Below are 12,864 nucleotides of genomic sequence, written 5' to 3'. Positions count from 1 at the left end.
ACTCGCAAGCCACGCCGGGAGCCACTTGCGGCGCTAGCGGGGTGGGGCCTCAGCTGATCGGCCCCACAGCATTTTCAGATCTGATATGAATCATGTGATGCGCAGCTGAAAGAAATACTAGTTAGTTAACGAAGCCTTCGAAGTTGCGTAAGACGCCCTCATCCGCATCCACGAAAACACAGTGCTGGATGCTCGTGGCTGAATCATTATTATCTATCCGTTGAGTTGACCAGTCTGCCTCGTGAGCAGCAGAAGGAACTTGCCGTCATGTGAATCTTTGATGACAATCTACTAGTTAACTAGGTAATTTGTCCATCTCACGGTTTTTCTTCTTCTCAAAAGCCTCTTTCTATGATTAGTGTCGCTCCCTCAAACATATTCAGCTCGTCTCCACCACGTTCGCTAAATTCGTTGGGGGCACAGCTTCAAAGTTTAACTAGTAGTATCTGATAACTACTGTACAATCTACTGGGACCCGGAAGGCATCCGCTACCTTACTTGGCGGCGGACACGCTCCCCACTGTGTGATTATCAGTTGTCTCGCCAAGGCGGAACTGCAAACGCACAGAAAATTTTCTCCAGTTTGATAGACTGGATGAACTCGATGTGGGTAACTGGATACATAATACTAGATGTGATGTGTGGTATGCTACTGCACATGATACGCACAGGTCACCGACCTCCCATGGACCAGGGAATCCCGCTATCACCAACAGAGTATCTACGTGGCATATCCATCCAATGTAGCAAATATATGCAACGACCTCCCGGCTTCCTCTCCTGTTCCGTGCTGCTTTCATAAGAGTCCATCTAACTACAGATGAACTCGCTTGGTGGGCAATGCCGAGCACTCACTGAGCTAATGCTAAGCGACTTGATGCTCACTAATATTAATATATGTATTTGACCTATACTAAGCATTATAAAGAGTTTACTAAGTAACTCCAGTAAGCATTGATTTTCTCCTTTTAGCTATTTAGCTAGCTTAGCGTCTAATCTTTTCTTTAATATTTTAAGCCTAATATAAGCGCTTTAACAAACCATATCAATTTATCAACAGTCTCCCACTCAGCCCTGTGCTAGATCTCTTTGATAGGCTAGCGGCTAGCGAAAGCCGGGTACTGATTTTGACCGCTAATGAGCCAGAAAATGGATCCTGCTCTAGTCGGTCTATAAATTCAGTTTCGTTATGCTGCTGTGGTAATACAGCAAAATTGGCAACTTAGTCGAGGGCAAGCGCACGAATTCCCTCCTGGTCCTTTACCGAGGACCATACTTCAACTGTGATCGACCACTATGTGGTTGTCATGAAGATAGGGCCTCTGGTCGACCTCACAAGAGCAGTACAGAAGATGAGACATGAACCGGAGAAGCTCGTCATTCTAACCTTAAGTATATACTCTATATCAGTTCCTCACTGCACTGTTTTATGAAGGTGTCATTTCATGTGCCGTTACGCTCGTGTTGTCCAGTCTAGTAGTGTTTTGTAACGTAGAGTCCTTACAAGTAATTCTACGGAGAGACGTCTCCAGTGCATGATTCTGATGTGCGGTTACAAGCCTGGAATCTAAATACTATTTCTTCTCCTTACTAGGTCCAAATTCTTATCATTAAGCTGCTGATTACTCGAAAGCCACACCAATCTACCAAAGATTCCCACATACCCACGACTCCTTCAGAAAGGAAAGCAAACGTATTATCCATAAGCCAAGCTAATAATTTCGGAGCCAAGGACACCGGGCCGTATGCCAATTCTGACACAAAACACATTTGAAGGCGCGGGGGTCCCCTGCGGTGAATATCATTTAGTTTATGTCCCATGAAGGTCTGCGATCATAATTACCGTGCCAGTCTGGAATGGAGGAGCGGTGAGGCGGAGACAGCGATGTTGTTGAAGGAGTTTCCTATACATTTCGTTAGCTTCTTATGATTCTCTCTGCCCTTGGCCTGGGACGCAACTTGCAGGCTGGTCTGATGAGTTGGGTTGAGCGCCATCTTTCGTGTTGGAGGCACGATCAGCTTTAGGAGTGGTTTGAGCCGTGAGACTAGTTCATGATTAGGGCGTTCTGTCCTCAAATAGTCGACTCAAGTGTATACTTACGATTCCATTCTGATTGTTTCTTGGAGTAAACCAGCACTTAGTGTATCAATCACTATCGACCCTGACAAAGTGGACGCAGAGACAAGAGCGACAGATGGAAATGAGAGTGAGATTCAGTAGCAAGTTGTTTCTACCTGGTAACTGATTCTATGAGGGATGACCTAATTCTTACTCGCGTTGTAGGCTTCTGCGATGGTAGCGAACCTACGTCACTGATAGTAAGGCCAGCTGTGGAAGATTTTGAAACTATAAATGGGGGATGTACCCAGAGGTTGAGGAATAACCATTAAGGAATAGCTGTGTTATTGGTTTAGTTCACTACTGGTATTATTATTATTATTAGCTAGTTGAGGTACTATTAAGATAGTTATTAAAGTTTTCTATCTCTCCAGATATGATGTTAGGGGGTCATATATTTATGGGCTTCATTATGCAGCAAGAAGCTAGTAAAGATATTGCATGGTCTGATCTAATTTCTCAAGAGCTTTTCATCATTTTGTATAGTATAAGCATAAGTAACTATTAGGTCTATGCGCGACGCCTTTAGAGTGGGATTGCAGGCCAACTTAAATGAGTATAAAGTCAAACATAAACTATCCCATATTTAATCTTTTCTAGTTCTAGAGACTTATCCTAGGAGCTCAGTGCAACCTAAGATTATGGATTATTGTAACTCCTAGTATTTCCTATATTTTGATTTATTATACCAACCTATGCCCGACACGAAATATGATCCGTTTCTGCTAGGGTGTATGATGTGCATATCCAAACATCTACTGGACATCACGGGACAGATCATAAACAAAATGACAGGTATGGAGCATTTTTAAGCATCATCGATGACCGCCAGTATATTATTACCTTCCATTATGCATCTGGTGTTAGATCTTATCGCACACGTGCATATAGCTGGACTCGGGCGCCGCACACATTTGCTATCTAGGTTCCCGCCGGCCTGATATTTGACACAGCTGTACACTCAGCTACTACTTGGTATTTCACCGGAGCGCTAAGATAAGATCACCATCAGATTTTTCCACGGGCTGCAATTCGCGAGTCAAGAATTTGTGGCGTGAGAGGTACGATTCTTGTGCTTAGAGCTACAAACTATCTGCCTGTTTGGGATCAGGACAGTGGTTATCCGTGTCAGACGCTTGAGCACTCTAATCAAGATACTACTAGCAATGTTTTGAGATTTTCATTGTTCTGTAACTCGTGCTCTTCATCTCCCATTAGGTACAGTACACTGGTCGGTCTGCCGCTCACTTCATGCACGAAGAAGGGGGACCCCATACGTGCAGAATGCAGTACGGATACAGTTATCTTCATGCCACCGAAAGCAACGGTATGACCATCCATGTGAAAGAGAACCATTTCGGGGAAGGAGAGAAGACAGGGAAAGAAAAGAAACCAAATACTCGATAGACAAATCATGTTCTCAGCCGTCACCAGTGACACGCTTGAGAGTACACCAAACAGAACGAGACAAACTGAATGCTTGAAGTGAAAGCTCAAAAACACGTTCTGGGAGGGTATTCAGACACAAAAGTCGAAAGAAAAGGGTTGGCGACAAGCCCAGCTGCCTGACATATTACCTGATGAGTGGTCTGTTGAGAAAATAGTGACCCAATACAAGACACAGAAGTGATGAAAAGGGGGTTAGTGACTGCAATGCTAAAGGGAATGGAGAAAGGTGTTGTTTTTTAGACATAAAGAGGTGAAATGAAGGGGAAACTGGAGAACATGCAGAAAGGTTGTAAAAAGAGATGGACACCGGTACAAAGGCATGAAATCACGAGGAAATTGAAACTGGACTTCGACAAAAATTCGAGAGATGAGTGAAGATGGACAAAGGTATTATTGAAGATTGTTCGATTCCTCCTTGATTCAGTCGAGAATGGGACTGGGAAGGAGGGCGGGAACGCGGGCGACAAAGTTCTCGTCGCTCTCTTCGGTGTCTCCCATCGCTTTCAACTCTTCTCCCCATTCCTCCTCATTGTATCCGAATCCGGAATCGCGCTTCTGTTGAGCCAAAGAACGACGTTCTTCCCTGGGAGGCTCGCGGTTCACCAGAGAGAGGCCCATATAATCCATCAAGGCTCCAAGTCTGCGGCGATAGTGAGGGATGTCCAACGCTGGGTTCTGCTCGATGAAGCCGGTCAGGACACTCAGCATAGCACATAGTCTGATCCCGTCATATTGACTATCATATTTTCCTGTGGCTGGAGAGACGATCTCCTCAGACGAGTCAGAGGATGGAGACGGAGGCATCCAGAAAGGTTCAGCCGGAGGAGGAGTGCTGGGAATGTCCAGGAAGGAAGCTGCCGGCCCTGCAAGGCTTCCAGCACGACCTATTATGTTCCCAAGTGTCTTCCCCGGTGACATTGTTGAAATTGCACTGTACGTCGGACTGAAGACGCGCTCGTATTTCTTCCCAACACGCTCCATAGCTTCCTCCCGGTATTGGTCCCAGCAGCGCTGGCGGATCCTCTCGCAGGTGTCCTGGGATGGGGCATGCCATGAGTTGTCGTACACGTTTTCAAGCATCTTTGACTGATTGAAATTACACAGGTCGCTAATAACTTCATCCATCAAGAACTTCCTGGCATCTGGATCTTTTGGCATACCATCGTCCAAAGCGAACCATGCCCTGTGCGAAGCGCGCTGGAGGACAAGCTGCCATTCGTGTGCGATACCAATGAGTTCCTCCTTCACGCAACGGATCTCGTCTTCGTTCTTCCAGAAGACCTCCGCCAGGTCAGTGACCCACTGGCAGCACTGTATGACAATAACCATCTCCAATCCAGGTCCGTCGCCGACACCCTTGACCAGGCAATGGTCGCTTGAGCCTAAGCATGTGACATCTATGCTCCCGTCTCCGTTGCTGATACTAGCCCTCATCATACGCCGGAGCTCTGGGATCGAAAATTGGTAGACGATCTGGCCCTCTTCCCAAACAGTCCATATGTCCTCAATCTCATCTGGGATCCAAGTGAAGCGGCGAGCGAAGATCTTCTTTGCGTTCCAGTCGAAACCCAGCAGATATTTCATACCGTTGAAGTAGGGGCCTCGTTCTGCGATGGGAAGAATCCCGAACAAGAGTTGCGGCGCTGGGCCAACCTTGTCAGGGGAGAACGCGTCTCCTTCCTCTCCTTCTTTCTCGAAGAAGTTGCGGTAGAGAAAAGGACGGCACCAGCTCCCGTCGAACAAATACATACAATGACGTTTGATATGCTCACCTGCGCCATTTTCGATGGCGGTCAGATAGAGGTGATAATCAACAATGTTCCAGGGGTGAACAATATTGGTCTCCTTCGGCTTCTCGAAATCACCGTCCTCATCGGGCTTCATCGCGGCCTGGGAAGAAGACTGTTCTTCTTCAGTCACGGCTGGCGTCGACTCAGCCGACTCGTTGGCTTCAGGGTCCTCAACAGCTGGGTTAGCTTGTTCAGCTGGTTCATTCTCGAACCCGAACCAGTCCTGCATATCCTCTTCATCGTCCCTGAAGAGTGATTCCTCGTCTGGGAACGCTTCGGCAATCATCTGGCCGAGAGATATCTTTCTCTCTCCAAGGTCAGAGTCTTCACGGAGACGGGCGATCTCTTTCTTGTTTCTCTTCAACTTGAAGACGGCAACGATCTCCTGACGAGTCATATTGGCGGATGTCAAGCTGAATGTCGTTGTAAGCTCACTCCATCGAAGAGGTATCCTGTTACTTACAAGACCTGATAGAAGTACAGAAACTCTTTCTCAGCAGAGTCTGATACTGAATTCTTGCTCAAGAACTGCAAAGAGCGTGTTTCAGACTACTGTCCAGTCTAATAACGTGTCTCAGGAGGGAAAGACAGCAGAGTCGGGGTTGACGAAAAGAGTGAATGAGGACAGCCTCAAGGATCAAAGTGGGCGGCAATATTGGAAGATACCTTCAGAGACTAGGCAACTCTGCAGAAAGGCCCAACTAAAGGTCTCTCACCCAGCTGACTGTCCAAAGGGAACAGAACAGGACTTGTCTTGAGGATATCCTCCGTGGGTGGTGCCAGAGAGTGTGAGAAGACGAAACACCGAAGTGAGAGACCCAGAGAGATTCTTTTCAAAAACAGTGTGGCGGGTTCTGTTACTTTCTTTCAATGTAACATCAGCTCTAAGCGAGGTCACGATATTCGTCTGATGTTATTGTTCTCAGAGAGTTAAGGTATGTAGGTAGACAAGGTAGATAGATGTCCGTGAAAAGGGTCAATATGAAGGCTTTTTCCTACTCATTTTTCTATTGAACTAATCTAGCTGTGGTAGTACAGGACCTCATATAAACAACGACATCATTGCGCGTGAGGCTTCATCTGATAGAGCCGTAGATATGTCTCGGCGTCATTTGTGAAGCGCGTGTGATGTGTGAGAGGGGGCACCGGTCCATGTTATTCTGAGGAGGAACACCACATCAAATAAACATGGTCTGTAAATGTCTTTCTTGCTGTAAGTAGGTTTAGAAATGATTACTACATGCAATAAAAAACTAATCTTCCTCTATATTTTGAATTTCTATGAGATGTGCTTTGATGTTTGTTTTGTAGTCGTTTTTGCATTGAAAATGACATGCTTACTGAAGTCCTGTCCTTGACGCTATGGGGAACTGGACATGGCAAAGTGTCTCCCCTGGGCTACATCGAAACTCAAAGCCCTGCGTCTTCTAATGACGGACTCTTCCTCGTCCTCCGCATGATCTAGTTGCGTGCGTCCAGACTCTGATGAGCTGTCTCTACGTCTCCGGACAACTTGATACCCCTTGTCTAACTCGATTTCAACAGCACAGCGAACTTTGAGGGCACTGACTGCAGGCCAGACCCCCCGTTCACCGCGCAGGATCCAATATCGCAGCCCCTCTTTGCTTGGGCGGTGGAGGAGCTTGGTCAGATCTGCTAATGAGAGATCTGGAAGAATGGTCAGGTTAGGACCCGGGATAGTCTCATCGATAAGTAGCCGGCGCAGGCCAGTGGGGAGGAGACCAAGATAATCGAGCTGCTTCAGCCGGTGGAAGATTTCCACAAGGACAAGACGCATGATGGATTGTGAGACGCTGCCCTGTCTTTGATCGGGGCGCTGAAGGTCTGACCGAAGGAAAGGGACAACGTATGGACGTGCCTGAGACACTATGAAATGGTTGACATTGAAGAGCTCAGCAATACGGGCCAGTGGTGACTCCCGATCCGTGTAAGTCGTCTGGCGCCAGGACTTGAAGATAATATCCTCAGAGTGCGGCCATGCAATTATTGCCCCTGAGTCATTCTTGCAGTACAGCTTTACAGGGTGATACAGGCTTGTGGTAGATGCGTTTGAAGCAAGAGCAGCAGACCATATCAACTATGAAAGAATCAGCAGACATCACTAAACGACACATGACATACTACTTACCACATTCGGAGCAGTCAGATAGTTTAAGAGGTTGGGGAAGCCACTCTTTGCTGAGGTAGCTACGGTTATATTAAGTATCCTCTTGGACTTCTTATAGGCCTCCTCGAAAGTCATATCGCCCACGTTGGCTCGCACGCATTCTTCCAAAATCCGAATGTCGAAAAAAGATCCTTCTCGAAGGAACCGCTTCACCCGCCTTTTCAGTATCTCAGTCCATCCCTCTTGTTCGTTTACGACAATCCCATTGACATCCTCACCGGGATCGGATTTCCTGGCACGGTCAAAGGCTGTCAGATCGAGGCTGTCGCCATCTAGGAAATCCAAGAGCTCATCTTCTGTATGAACTCCAACCAAAGCAGCAACCAGAGCGCCAGTAGCTGTTCCTGTGATGATTCTCGGAAGGAGTCCTTGAAGGTGCAATGCCTTGACGACTCCAAGGTGACATAGTCCGAAAATGGAGCCTCCTTGAAGTACGAGCGTCGATCTGCCAAAGGCCTGTCGTGCGTCGTGTAAAAGTTCAAGCTTGGCTTGGGATGTGAACCCACTATCGTGAATAGATGCTGTCTCTAGCGCAGCAACGTACTTAATGGAACGCGCAACCTGAGTGATGTAGTCGTCGATGAGCAGTTTAGTGCCTGCGAATGCGTGGTTGAACAATTTCGGGGAAGCGATATTGCCCAGATTGCGAACAAGCCCGGATCTCAAGAGATTGACAAGCGTGAGGACATCCTCCTCCTCTCTAGAGTGAACGATAGCTTCCAGTCTGCCAACTATGAGTCGATGATCATAGTGTTTGCTGACAGGGTTTTGGCGCCTGCAGCAATCGGTAAGCAAGACATTGACAAATGTTAAAACAGAAGATGCAAGCGAAGATAACCTCTCTTTAAAGAAAAAACGAGGTTCCTTACCAGAGATCATGACTTAAAAGTTCATCCAGACGAAACGCCGCCGCCTGCCATTCATCGAACGTCTCTGCTGTCGCCAGCTTGTCGAACAGCTCATCTTTAGGCGACCGAGAAATCCACCATGAGAGAATTTTCTATATTCAAACAAACAGAGAAAATCATAATATTAGTTTTCAATCATCCAGTTGAACCAACTCCTCGAGCGAAGGAGAGCTGCTAGAGACGAAAGCGTCAGGGGGGCTTACCGTTTTCCAGAATTCTGCAACCTCAACTAGCATGCCCATCAAGGCGGCTAGTAGCCCGTAGACACTTATCCAAGATTCCATGCCCTTTTCTGACAGAGAGGAGGTTGTGAAGTTGGATGCCTGTGGTGGTTGTAGTACTCGGCGTTGTATGACGCGCTTTCACATGTTTTCCGCCTTTCGGGGATGGAGTCAACGCAGGAACTCTTGGTGAAGGAAGATACCGTCAATTCCTAGCCTTGTGTTCGCGACACAACCAGAACCTCAGTTTCTATTCTGGATATCGGGCTGAATGCATATCACGGCAAGGAATTGGAGGGGGAGGCCGGGTCCTTTGATGACGGCCAAGGAAAGTGATGGGGTAGGAACCGCGATCCAGAACAGGGCCGTTCCTATTCTAATACCCCACAGTATCCGAAACGCCACGAGAAACGATACTTAGTCTCGGCCCAGGTGATCACTACAGTCTCAAAAGTGTGATTAAATGATTGATATGCCTCCTAGATATATCATTGATCATTGCTCAAAGCAAGCGGAGCCAGGGCAGTGGTTGCGTTCCTAAAACAGAGATGTTACCACCGGCAATGATCTCAGAAGTTTACACAGGAAAGAAGCGTGCTCGAATTATCTCGCATTGGGTGATCTAGCCAGGACGCTGGAGTCTACTGCCTCAAATGAGCACCAACTTGGTAACTAGGTAAGGCGAGGCTCTGTCTGGAGCTCTTTGTACATGCGACGTCAAGCAATTCAGATGAGCGAACAAGACTCCGTGTAAAAAAATTGAAATTTGGTCGTCTCATGAAAGCTGAACTTTTCTACATGTCACGTTTTCCAGCTGATACAAGCTATTGCCGTGGACACGCACAAGGATTTGCATTCCATGGTCATTTTATTTCGCCCTGCTAGCATCATAGGCATGCGAAATTTCTCCGGACATCCTAACTAGACACCCCAAGCAGAAAATACAGTCACTCTTTACTCCTCAATGATGTTGCCCCGCTCCGACACGTACAGACCGTCAAGGAACTATGTGAGTGTTAGCATTATAAATGTGGAAGATTGAAACAGAGGATGGCTGACCTTTCGGATATCCTTGTTGCGGACTCTGCAGATCTGCTGGATGTCGGCGGCGCTCTGGGAGACACCCTCGAGGGAGTTGCCGGACAGCTGGAGCTCATCCTTGACGTTGGGCGAGGTGATGACCTCGACACCGGGCTGGCAAGTGACACGGCGGACGATCTTCTCTCCGAGGAAGTTTCTGTTGCGAAGAAATAATCCATCAGCAAACGCTCCTAACCAATACCAACAGTCGTCCCATGTCTGATGCGACACAGTAGGCCTTCTCTATCTGCACAGAGTTCCCCAGTGTCTTTCCTCCACAAGAACTTGGAATTCAATGGTAGGTCTCATCATACCTGATCTCAACCTCGTACAAGTCGGTCTCGCTGTTCTTCTCGATGTTGACGTTGATGGGGAAATGTGCGTAGACGTAGCGCATCTTGTACTTGAAGCCGCGGGTAACACCGATGATCAGGTTGTTGATGATAGTGCGGACAGTTCGGAGAGTAGCGACTCCCTTGCGGGCACCGTGGTGCAGCTCAATCGAGATGACGTTCTTCTCGGGGCGGCCGAAGGTGACAGCGATGTGAGACAGGTCCTTCGTGAGCTTGCCTGGAATCCAATGTCAGCCCATGACTTCCTCCCCATTGCAAGAAAGGACGATGAAGAATTCTCTTCCTCCGTCCTTCGACACATATGCCAGTCGGGTAGATTTCTGTTGCGTACCTCGAGGTCCCTCAACGGTGACAACCCGCGAACGAATGTGAATTTTCACTGCATAAAAAAGCCCATCGGTCAGCCCCAGCCCATCAAATCGAATATTCCCAATAATCGCACGCCGCTGCTCCTATGTTTCCTCATCGCCTCAGAGGAAATTCCCCCATGTGGACGACAAGCTAAACAAGGAACAAGTCCGCCCTTCGCGATATCCTCCCAAATTTCCACTCGGATCAAGAAAATGCAGGATTGTTTTTCCAAATGCTCACCATTCTCGGGGATTGGCAACGTTTCCTCGGAGTGGATGTACCGCATCTTGACTGTGCTGTGAAGTGTCCGAGGGGAGAACTGTCGTCGTTGTCGTCGTGCGATCGGTCGTCGAGAAGATCGAAATTCAACGAGGCCTGGTGGAGCGAAATTGCAGGTGGGCGGGTTGTGCGTCGCTTAGCTGATGTTTTGGGTTTAGCGCCGGTTGGGTCTAGGGTTGATCGAACTTTTCGGGCTTCGGACGCCGACGGGACAGATGCAATATTGTTTTCTTGTACTGTACGATCAGTTCGATTCCAGTCTTTGTTTCGTTTTCTTTCATTCTATAATAGTTAACATTCTGTATCATGATCTGAGCATTTGCATAGATTTGGCTTGTTGAGTATCCACTCTCATGGCATTTTCTATGGTTTTTCATCGACACGGCACCCTCGGTGAATCTGTGACTTGAACGAAAGAATGAAGAATGTCTTCTTATGACTCCAATTGGAGCATCAATACCATAAAATCTGACTATATATACAATGATATCCAAACTCATATACTCACTATCAACCAAGAACGCCCTATCATGCATCCCTTCTGCACGGCGCTAGTCCAGTTCCTCCAACCCGCGGATATCAACTGGCCAGATCCGAAGCATAAGATAGTAATACCAACGTCTATAATATAAGATAATTCAGACCTCCTTCGATGCCTTCGGTGTAACCTCCATGATGCGTTTTCCTCCGTATGACTTGAGCTTCGAGCCCAACTGCTGCTCTCGATCTAGCGCCGCAATGTCGTCTCCGCCACCAATACTCCGTCCATTGACGAGGATGTTCGGGACGGTTCTCCGACCGGTTTGTCTCGCTAGGAGGAGCTGTAGCTTCTGACCCATGGGATGCTGATCCAACTCAACGACAAACGGTGCTGGCACAATAGTATATTTCTCCAGGAGGATATTCTTCGCCTTTGCGCTGTACGGGCAGTAGGATTTAGAGAAGATGATAACTGGAAGAAAAGAAACAGCATACGTCAGCTCTTGGCATCAAAAAAGAAAAAAGTAAAGGCAAAGAGTTCAACGTACTTGGAGACATCTTGAGAATCCCATTCAACTCATCCCTGATCTCAGGGTCATCTTCAGGCTCAGTCTTCTCCTTCTTAGGCTCCTCTTTCTGCTCTACCGGCGCAACACTCGACTTAGGCTTGGGAACCTGCATTTTAGTCCTCCCTGCGATAGATATCTCTTCCATTTCTTGATCACTGTCCTGCGGGCTCGCGCCCGACTTATCCTGATTCGCCTTCAACGCCTCCTTATCGACCGGCGGCGTACGGTTCGGCTGCAGCTTTCGGAACAGACTGCTATCATCACTCGCGGAATCCTTCGCTGCTGCGTGTGCGTCCATCGCTTGGACTGTCGAGCGATAGAATCTCTGGTTCTGGAGTTGTCGCGCATCGCTCTACATGACACCGGATCAGCTTCGAGTCGCAACTTCATGGTTCATTCCATCCCGTAAGATAGAATAGGTAGGACCCAACTTACCGTGTAGTAAATATACAGGAAGACAACTGTCACAATAGCGACCAAAAAGATCTTAATTCGACGTTGGGAAGGCATTGTGTGAACTGCTACCCCCGATGGGGCTCTCTCTCGCCGCCAGGGGCCTTTTGAGGGGAAGCGAGCGGTCGAAAAGTACTTTTGAAATGACAGTAGTCGCAAACAGTCAATATAGAATGTAACACGAATGAGAAAACAGAGCAAAGAAACTGTCCGTCGATGATTTTAGACGCCCAGTGAGGTTGGCGCCATGAAGCAACAGTCCTGTCGCGTGCAGTCGGCCAGTGGACGCGGAGAAGCGCTGACGACTAAGCTATGTACGTCACAGCGGGAGAGCCCCTGGAGGCCTGGACGGTTCCTTAAACTCAACTCTGGCGGCCACCGTTATTATTGAAGTCGAACCATAAATAGATCCCATGCAATGAATCGATATTACACGGAATTTATCGCTTTCTGTTTACACACTGCGGTTTCTATTTGCAGCTTGAGAGATTATACGAATTTGTTTCTAATGATATAACTAGATTAATCTGAATTAGTTAATATGGAACCAGGCATCAGGCTAACAAACAATAGGTGGTATCTCATACACCGACGGAAACAAGCATAGCAACGCCAAAGAAAAGG

General features: G+C 47.6%; 5 protein-coding genes across 5 annotated transcripts; all 5 read right to left on the bottom strand.

Annotated features, from left to right (window-relative positions):
* Positions 1–1,582: 1,582 nt before the first annotated feature.
* On the bottom strand, positions 1,583–2,195 carry C8Q69DRAFT_451949 (hypothetical protein). The gene is made up of 4 exons (XM_028629532.1): positions 2,102–2,195; positions 1,964–2,045; positions 1,844–1,904; positions 1,583–1,789 (listed from the first exon to the last, which is right to left on the bottom strand). Exons 1-4 carry the CDS (start codon positions 2,107–2,109, stop codon positions 1,713–1,715), a joined length of 228 nt encoding a protein of 75 aa, XP_028489309.1. The 5' UTR covers positions 2,110–2,195; the 3' UTR covers positions 1,583–1,712.
* Positions 2,196–3,761: 1,566 nt separating this feature from the next.
* Positions 3,762–5,998, bottom strand: C8Q69DRAFT_32406 (hypothetical protein). Its single transcript, XM_028627399.1, has one exon. It carries the CDS (start codon positions 5,753–5,755, stop codon positions 3,989–3,991), a length of 1,767 nt encoding a protein of 588 aa, XP_028489308.1. The 5' UTR covers positions 5,756–5,998; the 3' UTR covers positions 3,762–3,988.
* A 720-nt stretch (positions 5,999–6,718) lies between these two features.
* On the bottom strand, positions 6,719–8,738 carry C8Q69DRAFT_396259 (putative patatin-like serine hydrolase; the record flags this gene model as incomplete). Its single annotated transcript, XM_028627726.1, has 4 exons — positions 6,719–7,456; positions 7,508–8,321; positions 8,416–8,546; positions 8,658–8,738. 4 exons carry the CDS (start codon positions 8,736–8,738, stop codon positions 6,719–6,721), a joined length of 1,764 nt encoding a protein of 587 aa, XP_028489307.1.
* A 445-nt stretch (positions 8,739–9,183) lies between these two features.
* On the bottom strand, positions 9,184–11,060 carry C8Q69DRAFT_32335 (hypothetical protein). Its single transcript, XM_028627395.1, has 5 exons — positions 10,700–11,060; positions 10,440–10,487; positions 10,070–10,325; positions 9,735–9,912; positions 9,184–9,680 (listed from the first exon to the last, which is right to left on the bottom strand). The coding sequence occupies exons 1-5, from the start codon at positions 10,743–10,745 to the stop codon at positions 9,630–9,632; spliced, it is 579 nt and encodes a 192-aa protein (XP_028489306.1). The 5' UTR covers positions 10,746–11,060; the 3' UTR covers positions 9,184–9,629.
* On the bottom strand, positions 11,025–12,541 carry C8Q69DRAFT_32379 (glutaredoxin domain protein). The gene is made up of 3 exons (XM_028627397.1): positions 12,223–12,541; positions 11,767–12,139; positions 11,025–11,690 (listed from the first exon to the last, which is right to left on the bottom strand). The coding sequence occupies exons 1-3, from the start codon at positions 12,295–12,297 to the stop codon at positions 11,377–11,379; spliced, it is 762 nt and encodes a 253-aa protein (XP_028489305.1). The 5' UTR covers positions 12,298–12,541; the 3' UTR covers positions 11,025–11,376.
* Positions 12,542–12,864: the final 323 nt, after the last annotated feature.

This window comes from Paecilomyces variotii (genome assembly GCF_004022145.1).
Source record: "Paecilomyces variotii strain CBS 101075 chromosome Unknown C8Q69scaffold_1, whole genome shotgun sequence".
Lineage (NCBI taxonomy): Eukaryota > Fungi > Ascomycota > Eurotiomycetes > Eurotiales > Thermoascaceae > Paecilomyces > Paecilomyces variotii.
Note: the sequence above shows the minus strand (reverse complement) of the source record. Positions and strands in the feature narration are given on the sequence as shown.